This window comes from Schistocerca nitens, chromosome 6, assembly GCF_023898315.1.
Source record: "Schistocerca nitens isolate TAMUIC-IGC-003100 chromosome 6, iqSchNite1.1, whole genome shotgun sequence".
NCBI classification, from domain to species: domain Eukaryota; kingdom Metazoa; phylum Arthropoda; class Insecta; order Orthoptera; family Acrididae; genus Schistocerca; species Schistocerca nitens.
The window spans coordinates 576,405,138-576,424,346 of record NC_064619.1 but is presented as its reverse complement, the minus strand read 5'-3'; the positions used below and the strand labels follow the sequence as shown (position 1 = coordinate 576,424,346).

Genomic DNA, 19,209 nt, shown 5'->3' with positions numbered 1-19,209 from the left:
CAAGAGTGAGTGCAGTTGTGACTCCATCAATGGGCAACTGCATTCTATGAAACAGGAATTGATTGCTTCATCCCCAAGTGGAAGAAATGCCTTAGTATGTGTGGTGTTTACTTTTGAGTGGTGTTGGGTGCTCAGTTTCCATTTGACTTTCCCTTATACTACTCAGTCAAAAGCAGGGCCACCTGTGAAAGCAGCCAATCAATCTACCAGTTTAGCTGCAATTACTGTGCCATATTCTATGTGGACATGGCAACTAATAAGTCATCTAAAACGTATGGATTAAAAATCCTGGTTCAAGATTGTAAAAATTTCTTTATTGATAACTAGTTTCACCTCATTGTTAAGCCATCTTCAGATCAACATGAAATTGTTATTTTGTTCAGTGTGTATCAGCCATTTGTGCAATCTCGACCTAGGGTTTTTAATCCATACATTTTAACACAATAGATCACTTGTCTCCCTATTTGATAGTACCAAACAACAAGTGATGTGTCTGTATGAATGGCCCCCATCAAACTGTAGCCAGCAGACAACTGGACTACAAAGTAGTTGCTAAGCATACCACCCAACATGATTAGCTTGGCTTGGCTTGCCAAGTTTATTCATTTCATGCCCAAGATTGCTCTTAGCTGTCCTTGCCCTGTTCTTGGAATTCGGAACTTTTGGGCACAGTACATGATATTTGCCTTTTTTATGATGAGGTGAAAAATTTTGCAGTACTGCTTACAGCACATTTTTAGTCTTGATTAGAGACAATCCTTTGTATCAAATGAAGCTCTCTCTTCCTAGCTCATGATACTTTGATCCCAGACATTATCCATCCTTTTCCTTGGCTTTAACTGTAAACATCCCTGTCCTCTTTGTAAAGGAAAACTGGATTCATAAGACTGAAAAAATAATTTTAGGAATGAATTAAACTTCTCATCTACTGTGTGTCCTCATATTACACCTACAGTAATGTGATACTAACTTGTATACTAACTTGTATCCTTCTAGGTGCATCTGTTCAATTTCTGAGACTTCCAGATGATGTTCTATTATGCATATCACATCTGTAGAAACACCTTCAGAGATCCCAGTGCCTTGTATTGACATGAGCAGCTCTTTTTTATTCAACAAACCTCTTAAGTTTTAATGGAAAAGTCCCAATGTATTGGTCATTAAACTTTTTACAACCCAAGTTGCCATTTTTTGTTTCTTCATTTATTATTGCTGTTGTGTCTACAGCTATTCAGCAGCTCTACCTATGAGAAACATTTTTCACAGAAAAGGTCTAGTGAAAATATCGTAAATCTCCAGGATTTGACAGATATAGGCCTGGTCATATTTAATGCCACTGTAAATTACTCATACAAATAATCTCTTACCAGAAACATTCAAATGGAGACCATGCCATATGTGGTGTGACTGTGTGAAAGGTGGTGCAGTGATCACAGCCATGTCTCCCCAGTCATGAAGCTCTGCATTTCTGTGTTCAATGGAACACTTCATCCAGGGCTCATGATATCACTCAAAGAGTAACCTTCACATTTGTTTGAAGGGTACTTCATGCCTGATGTTATCCTCAATTACGTAAATGAAGCTATAGCCAAAACCATTTCTGGCACTCCCGATAACCACTAGATGATTGTCTTTACCAAGGTATTTCCCCTGAGGGCCTAAATCAGAGTCAGCTGCATGATGTCATTGCACTGCTACAGTCAGTTATAGTACCTACATTTAAAAGTTGCACATGCACAATGAAGTTGCCTGCAGATGGATGATGGCAGCACCATCCGAGTCCCTTACCAGAAGCCGAACTGCGGCCTTTGGTGCATGTGCTGTGTGGTGTTGTGGCTGGGAACCAAACCCAAATTGTTTGGTAGACGGATCCTCTACTATGTTGCAGTGTGCCTGTCATTGGAAAGTCTTGTTATTCTGTATTTTTAATAGGGTTGTGCACCAGCACTTGGCACCCATGCTTTCTGCGTTTAAATATAGGAAAAAACAAGAATATCTGATTACAATTACACTGTAACATAGAGGGGGAGGAGGTTACATCTAGCAACAATTTTGATTTAGCTTCCAGACCCAGTGAACCTCAGTGCATGAGTGTAAGGCCACAGATCAGCTCCCAGTAGGAGACCTCGAACACACTCCTGTCATCTGTCTGAAAGCGACTTGATTGCACATGCACCACTTTCAAACAACACCCCCATAACAGACCATAATAGTGCAGACATCAGAAGTTGCTACTTGCCAGCAGAAACAAGCAGTCACCATCTGATGATGCTGAGCAGTTCCCTGGAAGAAATATTTTGGTACACACAAAATGTGATATGGTGGCAGACTTGAGACTTTGGACATATTAATCAGGAAAGCAGGAAGAGTCACATTATTGATAAGATTTGGGTTGATTGTCACTGTGGCCAATAGCCAAAGCAAAATTGTTGAAAGGTGTATTCTCCACTATTTTGCAGAGCAACAGTCACTGAAAATTCTAATTTTTCTCTACATTTCGAAAAATATTGTTTTGTCACAGTTTTTTTCCAAAGCACTGTTTTTCTTATTTTATTGCTGAGGGCTTTTAATTCTTTTAAACTAATGACCTAGAAACATGTTATCTACAATTTTGTAATACTGTTTCTATCTTAAACACAACAGCATCTTAAGTCACTAGTTACAGCATTATACTTAAATCCTATGAAAAGCAAAGCAGTCCTCAGCCTAATGGTTGGTTTGATCATCACAATTTCTTTACTTTCCATTACAGGATTCAGTGTGTTATGTATAACCTTGTCCTTCTCCAATAGGTTACTTGGGCAGTTATAGAGGAAAATATAAGGAATCTGAGCTATGGCTATCAAGCTACAAAAGAAAAAAAAAAAAGAGCTACATCACATGAAAATGGTAAATAGATGAATTTTTGAACACTCCAGTTTTGAGATATAATCTCCATTCTCTTTGCAGATTATGTATGTTACTGGTTATATGTAACAAGTTGAAGGAGGAGGAGCAGATTAGTATTTAACATCCCATTGACAATGAGGTCTTAGAGATGGAGCACAAGCTCAGATAGTGGAAGGATGGAGAAGGAAAACTTTCAAAGGAACGATGTGTGTGTGTGTGTGTGTGTGTGTGTGTGTGTGTGTGTGTGTGTGTGTGTGTGTGTGTGTGTGTCTGTGCATACATGCACGCGTGCGTGTGGAGGAGGGTGGCAACATCATTTTTGCCTCATTGGTGAATTGTGCATCTGTGAAAGGACTCTGTCATTTCTGACATCTACATAAATAAAAAATGAACTGAAAATATCAAGATGCTTTCAACAAATTTCTGTAAAAACTTTCTCTGATTGAATGTTACCATTTCTTTTGGCAAGATATAAGCAATCATAAGAAACTTAGAAAAATGTTTTTATTTAAAAAATAGACTGACAATAATAAAAATATTCTTATAACTGGTGTCTCACTGTTCTCTGAAAGGTTTCAAGACATACTGACAGCTTTGGAAACCTCAAATTAAAGTATATGCAGTACTCATGATAGCTGTGACAAATAATGACAGTTACCATATTTTATTTTCTAAGTATTTTGCCACAACTTCATCTGTAACTGGGTGCCACAATTACGAACTAAGTATGGTTAAACACTAAGAGAGCCTATGATTCAAAGAACAGTGCTACGTGTAGAACTTCCTGTGGTTATCTGAGATTACTTTATGAAACTTACCAGCAATGGGAGGCCCCAAAAGTGAAGCAACACCTTCAAAGAGCAAGAGGAGTCCAAAGGCATTTGTGAGCTTGTCAAGGCCAAGAAGATCAACAAGAATAACTGAGGTTAGCCCAACATAGGCTCCAATTGTAAAACCAAATACACAGCAGTAGAATGCCATTGAATAGAAATCATGGCAGAGCACACTCATAGCTGTTGCTGTAAGTACAAAATAACAACATATGAGTTCTTTAAAGTAACACATTTAACTGAGGCAGAAAAATCAATACTAAACTATTTTGTGTAGTTCATATAGTGAACACTTCTATAATACATTACCCAGTGAAGGTCAAAAGTTCCATATTTGATGAAGAATCTTAATAGTATATTTACATAAAGAAGCTACTTACTATTTCCAATAATAGAAAATATTTGACTATGTATAATAAGAATGAACATTGCATACCTATGCCACAAATTGCAAGGCACCCATTATATATATACAACCGATTGACCCATGGCTTATCTGAAATGTAGCCTAAAAGCACACGACCTACTGTATTAGCTATACCAACAGCAGAGAGAAGGTAACTGGCTGACTCTTTCGATATTCCTTGTTTCTCAGCTTGTACCTGCAGAAAGAAAAAGGGTATATTAATTTTCTATTTGAACATATGGTAAATACAACAGTTTTATTGCCTTATAACTTGGGGCTTTCCACTTGTAAGTGTAAATTTTGAAAGAGCTTATTGGGCTGGATTTGTCTTGATCTGTGCTGAGATAAAAGAAGAAATTAATGATTGATCATGTCAAATGCAACTTAAAATTTAATAAAAAATAGTATTAATTTGCTCATCATGCCCAGTGGCTTTCAACCTGAAGTACAAGCAACAACAATAATGATGATAATAACACAGTGTATCAAATTATTCTGTTTAGAAGTTTGTCAATGGAATAAAAAGGATTAGCCACAAGTAAATCCTCCAGGCACCTCTTCAATTGAACTTTATTGTAGCTAAATGTCTTATGCTTGCTGGCAATTTATTGAAAATACGTATTCCTGAAATAGTGGACCCATTTTTTGGTGACATTAAGTGTCTTATGTAGTTAATGTAGTTCGTTTTGTTCTGTCCATAGTATTGATTTTGGGAACTGAGCTGATTATTGGGAAGAAAGGATATATTATGTACAATAAGCTTCATTCAAGAATAAATATACTGAGAAGCAGTAGGTAGTATACCAAGTTCCTTGAACAGGTTTCTATAGGACGTTCATAAAATCACACCATAAGTAATGTAGGTTACATGCCTTTGCATTCTGAAAACTTTTGCTTGACTTGAAAAGTTATCCCAAAATATGATACTATATGACATTATGGAATGAAAGGAAGCAACCTTCATGTCACCTATGTCTGACAATATTTGCACTGCAAACAAAAATATGATTAGACTTTTCAGCAGTTCTCTGGTATCCTCCTCCTAACTGAATTTATTATCAACTTGCAGCCTTAGGAATGTGACACTGTCTAAGAAAGATCAGTTAATGAAATTTTCATGGACATTAATACATGGTTCTTAATCAATTCTTCATCACTAAATGTTTATATATAAAAAAAAAACGCCATATGCAATTTATAACTTGTAAAGAGGTTTCTCATCACATTATGTGTAAGATATGATGAAAAGCAGATGGAAGAATTTGATAGTGTTAAATTCTTGGGGTTACAGCTTGATAATAAATTCAAGAGGGAGGAGCATATCACAGAACTGTTGTAAAACAAATCTCTATTTACAGTGTGAATGTTCTCTGACATAGGTGATATAAAAATTTTAAAAAGCTAAGATACTATGCTTACTTTCATTCCATAATACCACAAGGGGTTATTTTTTGGGGTAACTCATCAAGCCAGGCTAAAGCTTTCTGAGTCCTAAAAAAACACAAAACAGGAATGTGAACTCAATAAAGTGCCAGAGTTTGAAGTGCTCATAAAAAGCAGTGAAGCTCTTATAGTACTAGGTACGAAAAGCTGGTTGAGACCTGAACGTGATAGCAGTGAGATTTTTAGGAAAAAATTAAGTGTATATTGAAAGGATAGGCAAATGGGAAATGGAGGTGGTATATTTGTTGCAACAGACAAGAAACTCAGATCCACAGAGATCTGAAGCTGCATGTGAACTTATTTGGGCAAGGCTCAGCATCAGGGGTGGGCATAAAATGACAAATGGATCCTTCTACTGCCCATCAGACTTATCTCCCGATGTAACTGAAAAGCATAGAGAAAACCTCAGTCCATTTGTATGTAAGTTCCCAGTCATACTCTAATCATTGGTGGAGACTTTAATCGTCCAACAATTAATTGGGAAAATTACAGTTTTGTTAGTGTTGGGCATGATAAAACATCCTGTGAAAAATTACTAAATGCATTCTCTGAAAACACTACCTAGAACAGATAGTTAGGAACCCCACTCATGATGGAAATATATTGGATCTAACAGCAACAGATAGATCTTCAAAGATGCCAACATCAAAACTGTTATCAGTGACTATGATGCTGTTACAGAAACAATGATTACAAAAGTATGAAGAACAACTAAAACAAGCATAGTGTCATATCTAAATGAGAAACTTGAAACTTTCAGCACAAGGTGGCACCAGTAGAGGAATTCTGGCTCATGTTTAAAAGAATAGTTGATCATGCACTGGACAGATATGTACCTATTAGAACAGTTCGTAATGGAAGGGAACCTCCATGGTATACGGTCACTGTAAAGAAACTTCTAAAGAAACAGAGCATAATAAATTTAAAACAAAGTGTTTGGTTGTCAAGAGATAAATGCATGATGCCTTCAATGATTACCAGAGCAGAATATTGTCAAACAATCTTTCACAGAACCCAAAGAAATTCTGGTCATATGTAAAGGCTGTCAGTGGCACCAAAGTTAGTGTCCGGTCCCTAGCAAATGAGATAGGAATTGAAATTGAGGCTAGCAAAGCAAAAGCTAAAATGCCTAACTATGACTTTAAATGCTCCTTTACAAAGGAAAACCCAGAAGAACTGCCCCAATGTAATCCTCGTACCACTGAAAGAACGAATAAAATCAGTATCAGTCACAGTGGTGTTGGGAAACAGCTCAAATCATTAAAACTGAATAAATCTCCAGGGCCCAAACATAATGAGGTAACTTGAACAGAATGACCTCCTCAGTGCCAACCAGCATGGATTCTGAAAACATCGATTGTGTGAAATCCAGCTCTCACTTTTCTCACATGACATGCTGAAAGCTTTGGATCAAGGCAATCAGGTAGATGCAGTATTTCTTAATTTCTGAAAAGCATTTGACTCAGTACCACACCTATGCATACTGTCAAAAGGATGATAATATGGAGTATCAAGTGAAATTTGTGACTGGATTGAAAACTTTTTGGTAAGGAGGACACAGCGTGTTATCTTGTATGGAGAAGAGTCGTCAGATGTAAAATAAGGTAAGCCCGGGAAAGTGTGCTAGGATCCTTGCTGTTCATGTTGTATATTAATGATCTTACAAATAACATTAATCATTAATAGTGACAGCAAGCTTTTTGCAGATGATGCAGTTATCTATAACAAAGTACTACCTGAAAGAAGCTGCATAAACATTAAGTCAGATCTTGATATGGTTTCAAAGTGGTGCAAAGACTGGAAACTTGCTTTAAATGTTCAGAAATGTAAAATTGTGCACTTTACAAAATGAAAAAACGTAGTATCCTATGACTACAATATCAATGAGTCACCACGGGAATCGGCCAACTCATACAAATACCTGGGTGAAACACTTTTGTACGGACAGAAGTGAAATGATCACATAGGTTCAGTCGTGGGCAAAACAGGTGGTAGAATTCAATTTATTGATAGAATACTGGATAAGTGCAGTCAGTCTACAAAGAAGATTGCTTACAAATCACTTGTGTAGCTGGTTCTAGAATATTGCTCTAGTGTGTGGGACCCATAGCAAAAGGGCTAACAGGGGATAATGAACAAATACAGAGAAGGCCAGCACAAGGTTTGTTTATTCCATGGGAGAGTGTCACACACATACTGAAGAAACTGAACTGGAAGACTCTTGAAGATAAGACATAAACTATCGCGAGAAAGTCTGTTAACCAAGTTTCAAAAACTGGCTTTAAATGATCAATCTATGAGTACACTTAAATCCCCTAAATGTTGCTCACATAGGGATCAGAGGATAAGATTGGAAGAATAATAATTGTAGATGTAGAAGAACATCCTAAAGAGGCCTGTTTGGGGAACTAGGGATACTAATTGCTGCTTCCCAATATATTTATTGCTTAATGAAATTTGTCTTTAAATACATGCCTCTTTTTCAAACCAATGCTCAGATCATGAAATCAACAACAGAAATAAGAATAATCTTCACAAAGATTTATTCCAGAAAGGTATCATTTATTAAGGAACATACATTTTCAGTAACTTGCCAGCAGCCATAAAAAGTTTATTAGCAGTTAAATTTCAGTTTAACTGAGTTATTGGTGGTCAGCTGCTTCTCCTCCATTGATGAATTTTGTAGTAGAACCAAATAATGTGTAAATGTTGTTAATAATATCAAATAATGTGAGCAATATGTACAGTCTGGCTTCTGTATAAGTATGGCACAGTAATGCAGTTATTGTAAATAAGATGTTACCTTGTAAACAAAAATTGTTTGAAATTTTTTGGCTTATTCCACATCCATGAGAACCATTTCATTATAATTTGTGAAAGGTACATTAGCACATTTGTTTTTACTTGTAAATATTTATTGTGTATTCTTGTTTTTTGATGTGTTCTGCATCCTAGAAGATCTCCTAACTATGAATATATTGGAATGAAAAGTACATCTAATCTATCCGCACTTGTTCATACTTCTGCATATGCTGGGTGTGAACCTCTTACATGTTCTGAACCACATGTAGTGAGTCTTTCAAAATTAACAACAGTAAGTTGTCTGTAACTCATTTTTAATGTTAATGAAAATGTCTTTAGCAGCCCTTTCTAAAACTATGTTTAACTTGCTATTCATTGCAATACTTCTATTATCTGTAAACAAAAGAAACTCTTTATCTGGGAATATAACTGATAAGAGGTCATTATGTAAGCAAGGAAAAGCAATGGCCTTAAGATGGACCCTTGTGTGACCCCACATGTCATTATTTCCCAATCTGATGATGACTATAGCTTCAGTTTCTCGTAATGAAACCCTTTGTTTTCCATTTTCGAGATATGTGTAGAACCATTTTTCAGCATTGCCAGTGAAGCCACAGTACCCTAATTTAGTTGAAAGTATGTTGTGATTCACACAGTCAAATGCCTTTGACAAATCACAGAAAACACCTGTAACCTGTAAATTATTATCTAATGAATTAAGTACATACTCACTTTATGTGTGAATAGCATTCTCAGAAGCCTTCATAAATCCAAAATGTATTTTGGAATGTATGTTATTTGTGATTAAAAAGCTGCCTCTACATTACCTTTTATAAATTTCTTTGAGAAGGCTGGCAAAAAAGAAACTGGTCTGCAGCTTGATGGCATTTCTTTATCCCTTTCTTGAACAGAGGTTTAATTTCAACATACTTCAGTCAGTCAGGAAATGTTTCAGTGATAAGACTTATTGCACAAATAATTTAAGATTTTACTGAACTCACTAGAACACTCTTTAACAAACTTTGTTGATGTTTCATCAAACAACTAGAATGCCTAGGTTTTAAAGCTTTTATTATGGAAGTTACTTCATTTGATGAAGTGAGTGCCACATCCATCTAAGTGAAGCTTTTTGTCAAGGCTAGTCTCAGATATTCTAGGGCATTGTTTACTGGTCCTGACAATCCTACCTTATCAGCGACAAATATAATGTACTTGTTAAAGAGATCTGCCACACTACACCAATCTGTTACCAATGTATTATGTACCCTTAAAGCTGTCTCTTACTGTACATTTCTAGTTACAGCAGTCTCCTCTTTCACTATATTCCATATTGTTTTTATTTTGTTGTTTCATATTGCTATCTTTTCCTCACAGCAAATTTATGTACATGTCTGGATTACTTTGCTTAATATTCTGCAGTATTCCTTGTAAGAGCTAAACTGACACCATTGGAGCTGTTTTTTGTCCTACAGGACACCTTTATTTCAGTGAAAGTGTTGTAGTTTTTATTCAGTCATGAGCACTGTAAACATATTCCCAATTCATATCTTTCACCAGTTACTTAAACATTTCATCTACATCTACATCTACATCTACATGGATACTCTGCAAATCACATTTAAGTGCCAGGCACAGGGTTCATCAAACCACCTTCACAATTCTCTATTATTCCAATCTTGTATAGAGTGCAGAAAGAACGAATACCTATATCATTCCGTACAAGCGGTGATTTCCCTTATTTTATTGTGGTGATCGTTTCTCCCTATGTAGGTCAGTGTCAACAAAATACTTTTGCATTCAAAGGAGAAAGTTGGTGATTGGAATTTTGTGAGAATATTCCATTGCAATGAAAAACGCCTTTCTTTTAATGATGTCCAGCCCAAATCCTGTATCATTTCTGTGACACTCTCTTCCATATTTCACAATAATACAAAACGTGCTGCCCTTCTTTGAACTTTTTCGATGTACCCTGTCAGACCTATCTGGTAAGGATCCCACATTGCACAGCAGTATTCTAAAAGAGGATGGACAAGTGTAGTGTAGGCAGTCTCCTTAGTAGATCTGTTACTTTTTCCAAGTGTCCTGCCAATAAAACACCGTCTTTGTTTTGCCTTCCCCACAACATTTTGTATGTGTTCCTTCCAATTTAAGTTGTTAGTAATTGTAATACCTAGGTATTTAGTTGAATTTAAGGCTTTTAGAATAGACTGATTTATGGTGTAACCAAAATTCAATGAATTCCTTTCAGCACTCATTTGGATGACCTCATACGTTTCATTATTTAGGGTCCACTGTCACTATTTGCACCATTCAGATAACTATTCCAAATCGTTTTGCATTTTGTTATGATCTTCTGATGACTTTATAAGTTGATAAACAACAGAATCATCTGCAGACAACCTAAGATGGCTGCTCAGATTGTTTCCCAAATCGTTTATATAGATAAGGAACAGCAAAGGCCCTCTAACACTACCTTGGGGAATGCCAGAAATCACTTCTGTTTTACTCTATGACTTTCCATCAATTACTATGAAATGTGACTTCTCTGACAGGAAATCACAAATCCAGTGACATAACTGAGATGATATTCCATAAGCACGCAATGTCACTACATGCCACTTGTGTGGTACAGTGTCAAAAGCCTTCCGGAAATCCAGAAATACAGAATCGATCTGAAATCCCTTGTCAGTAGCACTCAACACTTCATGTTAATAAAGAGCTAGTTGTGTTTCGGAACAATGTTTTCTAAACCCATGTTGACTGTTTGTCAATAGGCAGTTTTCTTCAAGGAAATTCATAATGTTGGTAGGTTAACTCTTCTTCTGTACTCAGATTTAGGAGGCCTTTTACCTGCTCAGTACTTACACCTAGAATGAGGAGCTACATTTTGTAGCCTGATAGGCTGTTGATTGTTGGTTTTGTGTTGTGATTTTGTCACTTTGATTTGTCTATAATGATATTATTAATGACTGTCTAAGAGTATTTAGGTATTCTAGTTGATAAATTTACTGTGAGAATTAGAGTGAATGGCTGTCACTGACTAAACTGCCCTAAACAGTTTAAGCACACACATGTTAGATTGAAACAGCAAAAAATGCACTACTTTGAAAATAAATATAAAAAAGCTGCTATTATGCTATTACATTAATTAACTGCTGTTTATTTACTGCTTTTGACAAGACTCTAAAACTCTAACAATTTTTATGAACAGAATAACAGTTCCTTAATGCTGTAAGAATAAATGTCTCTTTACCACGAACAATTTTTAAGTGTCTTACTGTGAATGAGTGGTTTTAATTGATAATATGCTTAAGGTATTTACACAAACTGCCAACTGAATCTTGTGCATAATGTTTCAGTAATTGATAAAGTTCTCTTCTTAAGTGCTCTGTGCAGTGTTCTTACGTGTTTTGCCAACTCAGACAGAATGGACGTAGCTTAGGCACTAAGCCTACACAAAACCAGTGCTCAGAGTACCTGCAGAATACAAGTAAGTTATACATAGAAATATTGTGCTTAACACAGAATCATTAACTCAGCCAGAAGCCTGAATCATCAATCAGTCTCACGATGAAAATCTTAGAAATCACTAAAGTTTTCAGTAGTCATAAAATTTATAGAAGGAAGGACTAACAACGTATATTTTTAGTTTTCCTTGGAATTCAGACTTGGTTATAGAACAGTAAGTGAACAGTTTAAAATCTGGAGAACAGACTGGGTTTTAAGTTCTTTGAAAACTGAAGCTTTCATAAGATCCTAGTGGAAAACAGAGAAATGGTTGAAGATGAAAACTTCTTATTCCTCAGATAGAATTTCAGGATCCTTCTACATTTCTACCAAGATTCACTCTTGCAACCCATCCTAGAATATTGCTTATATGTGTGTGACCTGTACCACATAGGACTAACAGCAGATATTGTATGTATACAAAGAAGAGCAGTGTGAATGGTCACAGGTTTGTTTGATACATGGGAGGGCTGAGAAAACTGAGTTAGTAGACACTTGAAGATAGATGCAAACTGTCCCCTGAAACCCTACTTATGAAGTTTCAAGAACCAACTTGAAGTGAGCAATCTACAAATCTCTACTTATCACTCCTAAAGGGATGACAAAGACGAGATTAGATTAATTAAAGCTTGCACAGATGTGTTTCATCATTCAATCTTCCAGCACTCCACATGTGAATTAAATGGCATAAAGCCCTAATAAGTAGTACATTGTGCCATTTGCTTCACAGTGGTTTGTAAAGTATAGATGTAGATGTTGTTGGAATGAGAGACATGAGCTAATTGTATTAATTAAGGAGATTAATAGAGTGCAATGTCAATATATTAAAGTTTCTGAAATATGTTTCCTGGTCTAAATTGAAGTTAGATTATCTTTCCTGTTTACATGTCAGTGTAATGTGTCTGTTTTACTTAACCTTTAAAGATCCACAAAATAACTATGTAAACAGAAATAGAGAGAAATAAATAAAATAATAAAATAAATAAAAATAAATAAATAAAGGCTGGGTGTGGTGGTGGAATGACGGCTGTGTAGTGCTGGAATGGGAGCAGGGAAGGGGCTGGATGGGTGAGGACAGCGACTAACAAAGGTTGAGGCCAGGAGGGTTATGGTAACATAGGATATATTGCAGGGAAAGTTCCCACCTGCGCAATTCAGAAAAGCTGGTGTTGGTGGGAAGGATCCGTATGGCACAGGCTGTGAAGCAGTCATTGAAATGAAGGATATCATGTTTGGTAGTGTGTTCAGCAATAGGGTGTCCCACTTGTTTCTTGGCCACAATTTGCCGGTGGCCATTCATGTGGACAGACAGCTTGTTGGTTGTCATGCCTACATAGAATGCAGCACAGTGGTTGCAGCTTAGCTTGTAGACCACATGACTGGTTTCACAGGTAGCCCTGTCTTTGACGGGGTAGGCGATGTTAGTGACCAGACTGGAGTAGGTGGTGGTGGGAGGACAGGTCTTGCATCTAGGTCTGTTACAGGGGTATGAGCTATGAGGTAAGGGATTGAGAGCCAGGGTTGTGTAAGGATGGATGAGTATTTGTGTAGGTTTGGTGGACAGTGGAGTACTACTCTGGGAGGAGTGGGAAGGATATTGGGCAAGACATTTCTCATTTCAGGGCACAATGAGAGGTGATTGAAACCCTGGTGGAGAATGTAATTCAGTTGCTCCAGTCTTGGATTGTACTGAGTTGCGAGGGGAACACTCCTCTGTGGCCGGACAGTGGGGCTTTGGGAGGTGGTGGGAGACTGGAAAGATAAGGTACGGGAGATTTGTTTTTGTACAAGGTTGGGAGGATAATTATGATCAGTGAAGGCTTCAGTGAGACCCTCAGTATATTTTGAGAGGAACCGCTCATCACTGCAGATGCAACGACCATGGGTGGCTGGGCTGTACAGAAGGGACTTCTATTTTTTTTATTAATTTATTATTTTTTATTTATTTATTTTATTTTTCTCTCTATTTCTTCTTTCATGTCTCTCCTTTTCCACTACTTCCTTCCTCCTCCCCCCCCCCCCCCCCCCCCGGTCACCATCTCCCCTGCCTGTCGCCCAACCTGCAGCAGCCCGCCATCACCATCCCCAGCATACTATCCCTTATCCCTCACCCTCCCCGTTCCAGCCTCCTCCTTTCCCCCACCCAATTGCCCCTCCCATCATGCAATGATGCTGCTATTCACAGTATGGTTTCAGTTGCCTGAGATTGCAGTCGTGTGTGAGTTGCATTTGAGTGAGTGAGTGTGTGTGTGTGTGTGTGTGTGTGTGTGTGTGTGTGTGTGTGCGTGTGTGTGTGTGTGCGTGTGTGCACGTGTGTGTGCACATGTGTGTGTGTGTGTGTGTGTGTGTGTGTGTGTGTGTGTGTGTGTTTGTGTGTGTGTGTATATTGTTGACAATGGCCATTGGCTGAAAGCTTTAAGTGTGAAAATCTCTTTGTTGTGCCTATCTGTGACTCAGCATCTCCACTATATGGTGTGTAGCAACTTTCCATCTCATCATATTGTTACATTCCATCCTGGATTTTCCATTGTTTGACTATGTAAACAAGTTTCACGAACCAGGTACATACATAATTTCAACATCAGATTAAGTAACAGTTAAAGTGAAGAGTCTAAATTAATACCAAGAGACCAGAGGAGAGTTATGTATCTTGACAAGTAACTTGAAGTTCCAAGCTAAGAAACATAATAATGTGGTTCAATACCTCAATGAGAGATACAAAAGTTTGGACTTCGATCACCAGTCTGTCATAGGATTTCTGACAATGCCTTGTATCTACGCAAAATTATAAGTTGGTCTGTGGCTTGGATTTCATTGTGAGTTTCCTGGAACTGACTGGATAGCAACATAAATGGAGTAGATGAACATAATTTAGTGTCATTCACTGAGCATTCTGCTGAAAAGCATGTTGAGCTTTGTAGTCATATACATAATCCTGTCACATCTCCATTTTGACATTTCTTTCAATAATGATAAAACTAGAGAAGAACACCATGCCCTAAATGGAACTTCAATTTCACAAAGGGTTTGTATCAGTTTTCAAAATTTGGTCAAGAATTTGGATTCAAAAATTTGTAACTTCTGGCAGATGCAATAACAGAAATCAGCAACCTGCATACATTTAAAGTATATTAAAGGCATTCTTTTTTTAACCACTGATTAAATAGGCTATCTGAATTTTAAAACCTGGATCGACAATCAGTCATTAACACAATACTGCTTCAAAATGTTACACAATATAATTTACTGTTCACTCATAGTTGTTAAAGGGGGTGTTCCATTTGTCATACATTTTGATGCAATATTGCACTCAACTTTGCAATGACTTATGAAATCTTTCAAAAGCCACCACATCATCTAGTAAATCTTGAGAAGACTGTGCATTTTGCTTCTCCAGTTCTTCAACTTTATTAACAGGAGTGCTGTGCACTTCGCTTTAGAGATGACCACAGATGGAGAAGTCCAGAGCACTGAGGTCAGATGATCTTTGAGTCCAAGGTACAAGCACTGTTTGATCTATCCATCTTAGACAATATTAGTATATCTAAAAACAAAGATGATGAGACTTACCAAACAAAAGCACTGGCAGGTCGATAGACACACAAACAAACACAAACATACACACAAAATTCTAGCTTTCGCAACCAACGGTTGCTTCGTCAGGAAGGAGGGAAGGAGAGAGAAAGACGAAAGGATGTGGGTTTTAAGGGAGAGGGTAAGGAGTCGTTCCAATCCCGGGAGCGAAAAGACTTACCTTAAGGGGAAAAAAGGACAGACACAAGCAGACATTTGAAAATGTCTGCTTGTGTCTGTGTATGTGCGGATGGATATGTGTGTGTGCGAGTGTATACCTGTCCTTTTTTCCCCCTAAGGTAAGTCTTTCCGCTCCCAGGATTGGAATGACTCCTTACCCTCTCCCTTAAAACCCACATCTTTTCGTCTTTCCCTCTCCTTCGCTCTTTCCTGACGAAACAACCATTGGCTGCGAAAGCTAGAATTTTGTGTGTATGTTTGTGTTTGTTTGTGTGTCTATCGACCTGCCAGCACTTTTGTTTGGTAAGTCTCAATATCTTTGTTTTTAGATATATTTTTCCCACGTGGAATGTTTTCCTCTATTATATTCATATCATTACACAATATTAGGATGTAGATGTTGACTTCCATTGGCAGCAAAATGTGCATGTGCCCCATCATGTATCTACCACCTTACATGGGCCATGGATGAAATTTGAGCCCAATTAGCTGGCAACTTAATCAAAAAATTTACGTTTCAAATGCATGGCAGTTTTTTTATGTTTAAATCCTTATTTAAAAACCTACATTTTACCTACAGTAATTGAATGCTAATTCACATCTGTCACCATTCACCACTCCTGTTTTAAGCATTGAATGAAGTTGAGAAATATTATATTATAAATGTGTAGTATCTGTTCTTTCAGCCATGTCCACAGGAACAGACACCACACATGTATATATAAGTAAGGTGTGATGACCAAAGATCCATTCTTTCAACGTGGCCGCACATCGAGTCTGACCTCTTATGGGAAGATTAGATTAGATTAGATTAGATTAGTTTTTCGTTCCATGGATCCATGCTGAGGAGATCCTCGTGGATGTGGAACATGTCAATTTTTTTTAAAGCTGAAATAACAATACTAATAGTATAAATATATACAATACATCATTTGTTTCTATCAAAAAATTCGTCAATGGAGTAGAAGGAGTTGGCCACTAGTAAGTCTTTCAGGCTCCTTTTAAACTGATCTTTATTTGCAACTAAATTTTTTATGTTTACTGGCAAATTATTGAAGATGTGTGTTCCTGAGTAGTGGACCCCTTTTTGAACTAAAGTAAGTGCTTTTAAGTCCTTGTGCAGATCATTTTTGTTCCTGGTATTGTATGTATGAACTGAGCTGTTTGTTGGAAAAAGAGATATATTATTTAGGACAAATTTCATTAATGAGTAAATATACTGAGAGGCAGTAGTTAGTATACCCAGTTCTTTGAAGAGGTTTCTACAGGATGTCCGTGAATTTACTCCACAAATAATACGTATTACACGCTTTTGGACTCTGAAAACTTTTGTTTGACTTGAAGAGTTAACCCAAAGTATTATACCATATGACATTATGGAATGAAAGTAGGCAAAGTATGCAAGCTTTTTCATTTTTATGTGGCAAGTGATGTGTTCATGGATAGGTGATGCTATGCTAGTAGTATGTAACTGGCTGGGAATTTTAGTCAGGTGGGAAGCATGCTTGGATGGCCTAAATGGTTAAGGCAACTGCTTGCATTAAGCACAAGGTCCAATTTTGAGTCCTGCTATGGCACAAATATTCACTATAAATTATAACAAATGCTCTTCCAACAGGATATATACAGGTCCTCACTATACAGTCCCACCACAGAGAGAATTCAAGATTGTTCGATTCTTCAATTACCTTCACTATTAATGTAGTTATCACAAAGTTAATAATATTTGTTAAAATTAAAATAATTAATACATTACCACAATATACACATATGGTATGTTGAACCCAATACTGGTAAGGAAGTTTGAGGCTGCGAATAGGATGAATATAACATCCTTCAGGAGGGAAAAGTCTAACATTTCTGTCCATGTTTCTTTTGCCTCAGGTGAACAAGGTATACATCCACAGATAGTTGATTTTTCATGTTGTTCTTCTGCTGGTTCAGCCACATATGCAGGAGGTAGATGATTGTTGCTCGAAACTTTTTTCTGTTCAGACAGTAGGTTTGCAGACCTAAATAGAAGAAATAAATTACTTTATTAACCACAAGAAAAAAATTAAAAACTTAAATAGCCTATGCAGTATTAATGTTCCACAATAACATTTTTTGGTAGTTTTAATGAAGCTGCTATCAACTGAGGATGGCCTATAAACCTGGAATCCAGTTAATAATAAACTATAAAAATTATTGTGGAACATCAATATTGTGCAATTAAGTTCTCAATAAGTCAATCTTCCTCCAAGTACCAACAGAATATTCCATAAACAAGGAAAAAGACTATTGACTTTTGCTAAGTCTGTGAGATTTAACTAGTGAAAAAATAATTTCTATGATTTTCGCCACTTTCATGTGGGATTTGTTAGTACACTTTTATAAAATGTATACAAATTCTTTTTACATTGATTTATATAAAAATAGAGTAATGTGGCTATGACTAATAGTAATGTGCAGAAGCTTCAATCTCAAATTAGTGTCCATAAATTTTAAGAAACATCCTATAAAACAAAAAGCTTGGAAATTGCCTAATACAGATGTAGGAGAAGCTCACATCAACCATGCAACTATATCTTTTAATAATCAAAAAGAAATCATGAGCACAAAAGTTAGAAAGTGTACAAATATAGAAACAGATCACTGTCTAATCACAATAAAAATGAAATTTATTCCACAAACAAAGATTCCAAGAGAAGAGCCTAGGATCAAAAAATTGATACTGAAGCAAAAAAAGTGAAGAAACAAGAATTTCAGCAATGGCTAAATATAGATTCAGAAGCCTGGGAGAAGATTAAAACAAAACTAGTCAAAACAGCCCTTGAAATAGCACTAGACAAAAGACATAAAAACAAAGATGGTGGAATGAACAACATGAAAAAGCATTATTGTTTAGAAAACAGGCCAAGCAGAAATGGTACTCCACCACAAGAAGTGAACACTTTATCAGCTTAAAACAACAAAGATCTCAAACTTCAAAAATAATAGGGGCAATCAAAAGGAAATTTGAAAGGAACCAGTTATCCCCGACATGGCAGATAGCGACAGCTTCAGAGGTGGACAGAATGTGATGGTACTGTACTGTAATTCACAGTGATTGGCAATCAATGGCATCAGCAAAATATGATGCTGCATGGGAAGAAAACTTAATGTATGCATTAGAACAGGACATTTTGGTTGCTAAATGATACTTGATTAATTTGAAAAAATGTTTAAAAATCTTAAAGAAGAACAAAACACATAAATTCACCCATTTCTTAGGCCTAAAATAAGCTGGCATGCAAAATCAAGTGAGAAAATTTTTTAACTCCAAATAACAAATAAATCTGACCTGCTGTCACCAGATGGAGTTGCACTCAAACAAGTAAAATGAAAAATGAACTTCCGTCACCAGCAAGTGTTTTGAAGATTTAAGAAAAGGCAAAGTACTTATGAAATGAGTAATTAAATATGAAAAATAAGAAGGGAGAATTTTCTGATAGCCATGGAAGAGGCTCAGCAGGTATTATGGCAACCATGCAAATGAAATTCAAAGTACTTGCCCCTATCAAGCCTAATGCCCTTCTATGTGAAGTGCTAAAAGCTGGT

General features: G+C 36.7%; 1 protein-coding gene across 1 annotated transcript in view; it reads right to left on the bottom strand.

Annotated features, from left to right (window-relative positions):
• Positions 1 to 19,209, bottom strand: part of LOC126263482 (monocarboxylate transporter 12) — a 748,493-nt gene that overhangs the window by 9,987 nt on the left and 719,297 nt on the right. Inside the window, exons 7-9 of the mRNA XM_049960574.1 lie at positions 17,387 to 17,642; positions 4,156 to 4,321; positions 3,708 to 3,908 (exon numbers count right to left, since the gene is read on the bottom strand). Of these exons, the coding sequence (XP_049816531.1) occupies positions 3,708 to 3,908; positions 4,156 to 4,321; positions 17,387 to 17,642 (623 nt within the window). The remainder of the gene's footprint in view (positions 1 to 3,707; positions 3,909 to 4,155; positions 4,322 to 17,386; positions 17,643 to 19,209) is intronic.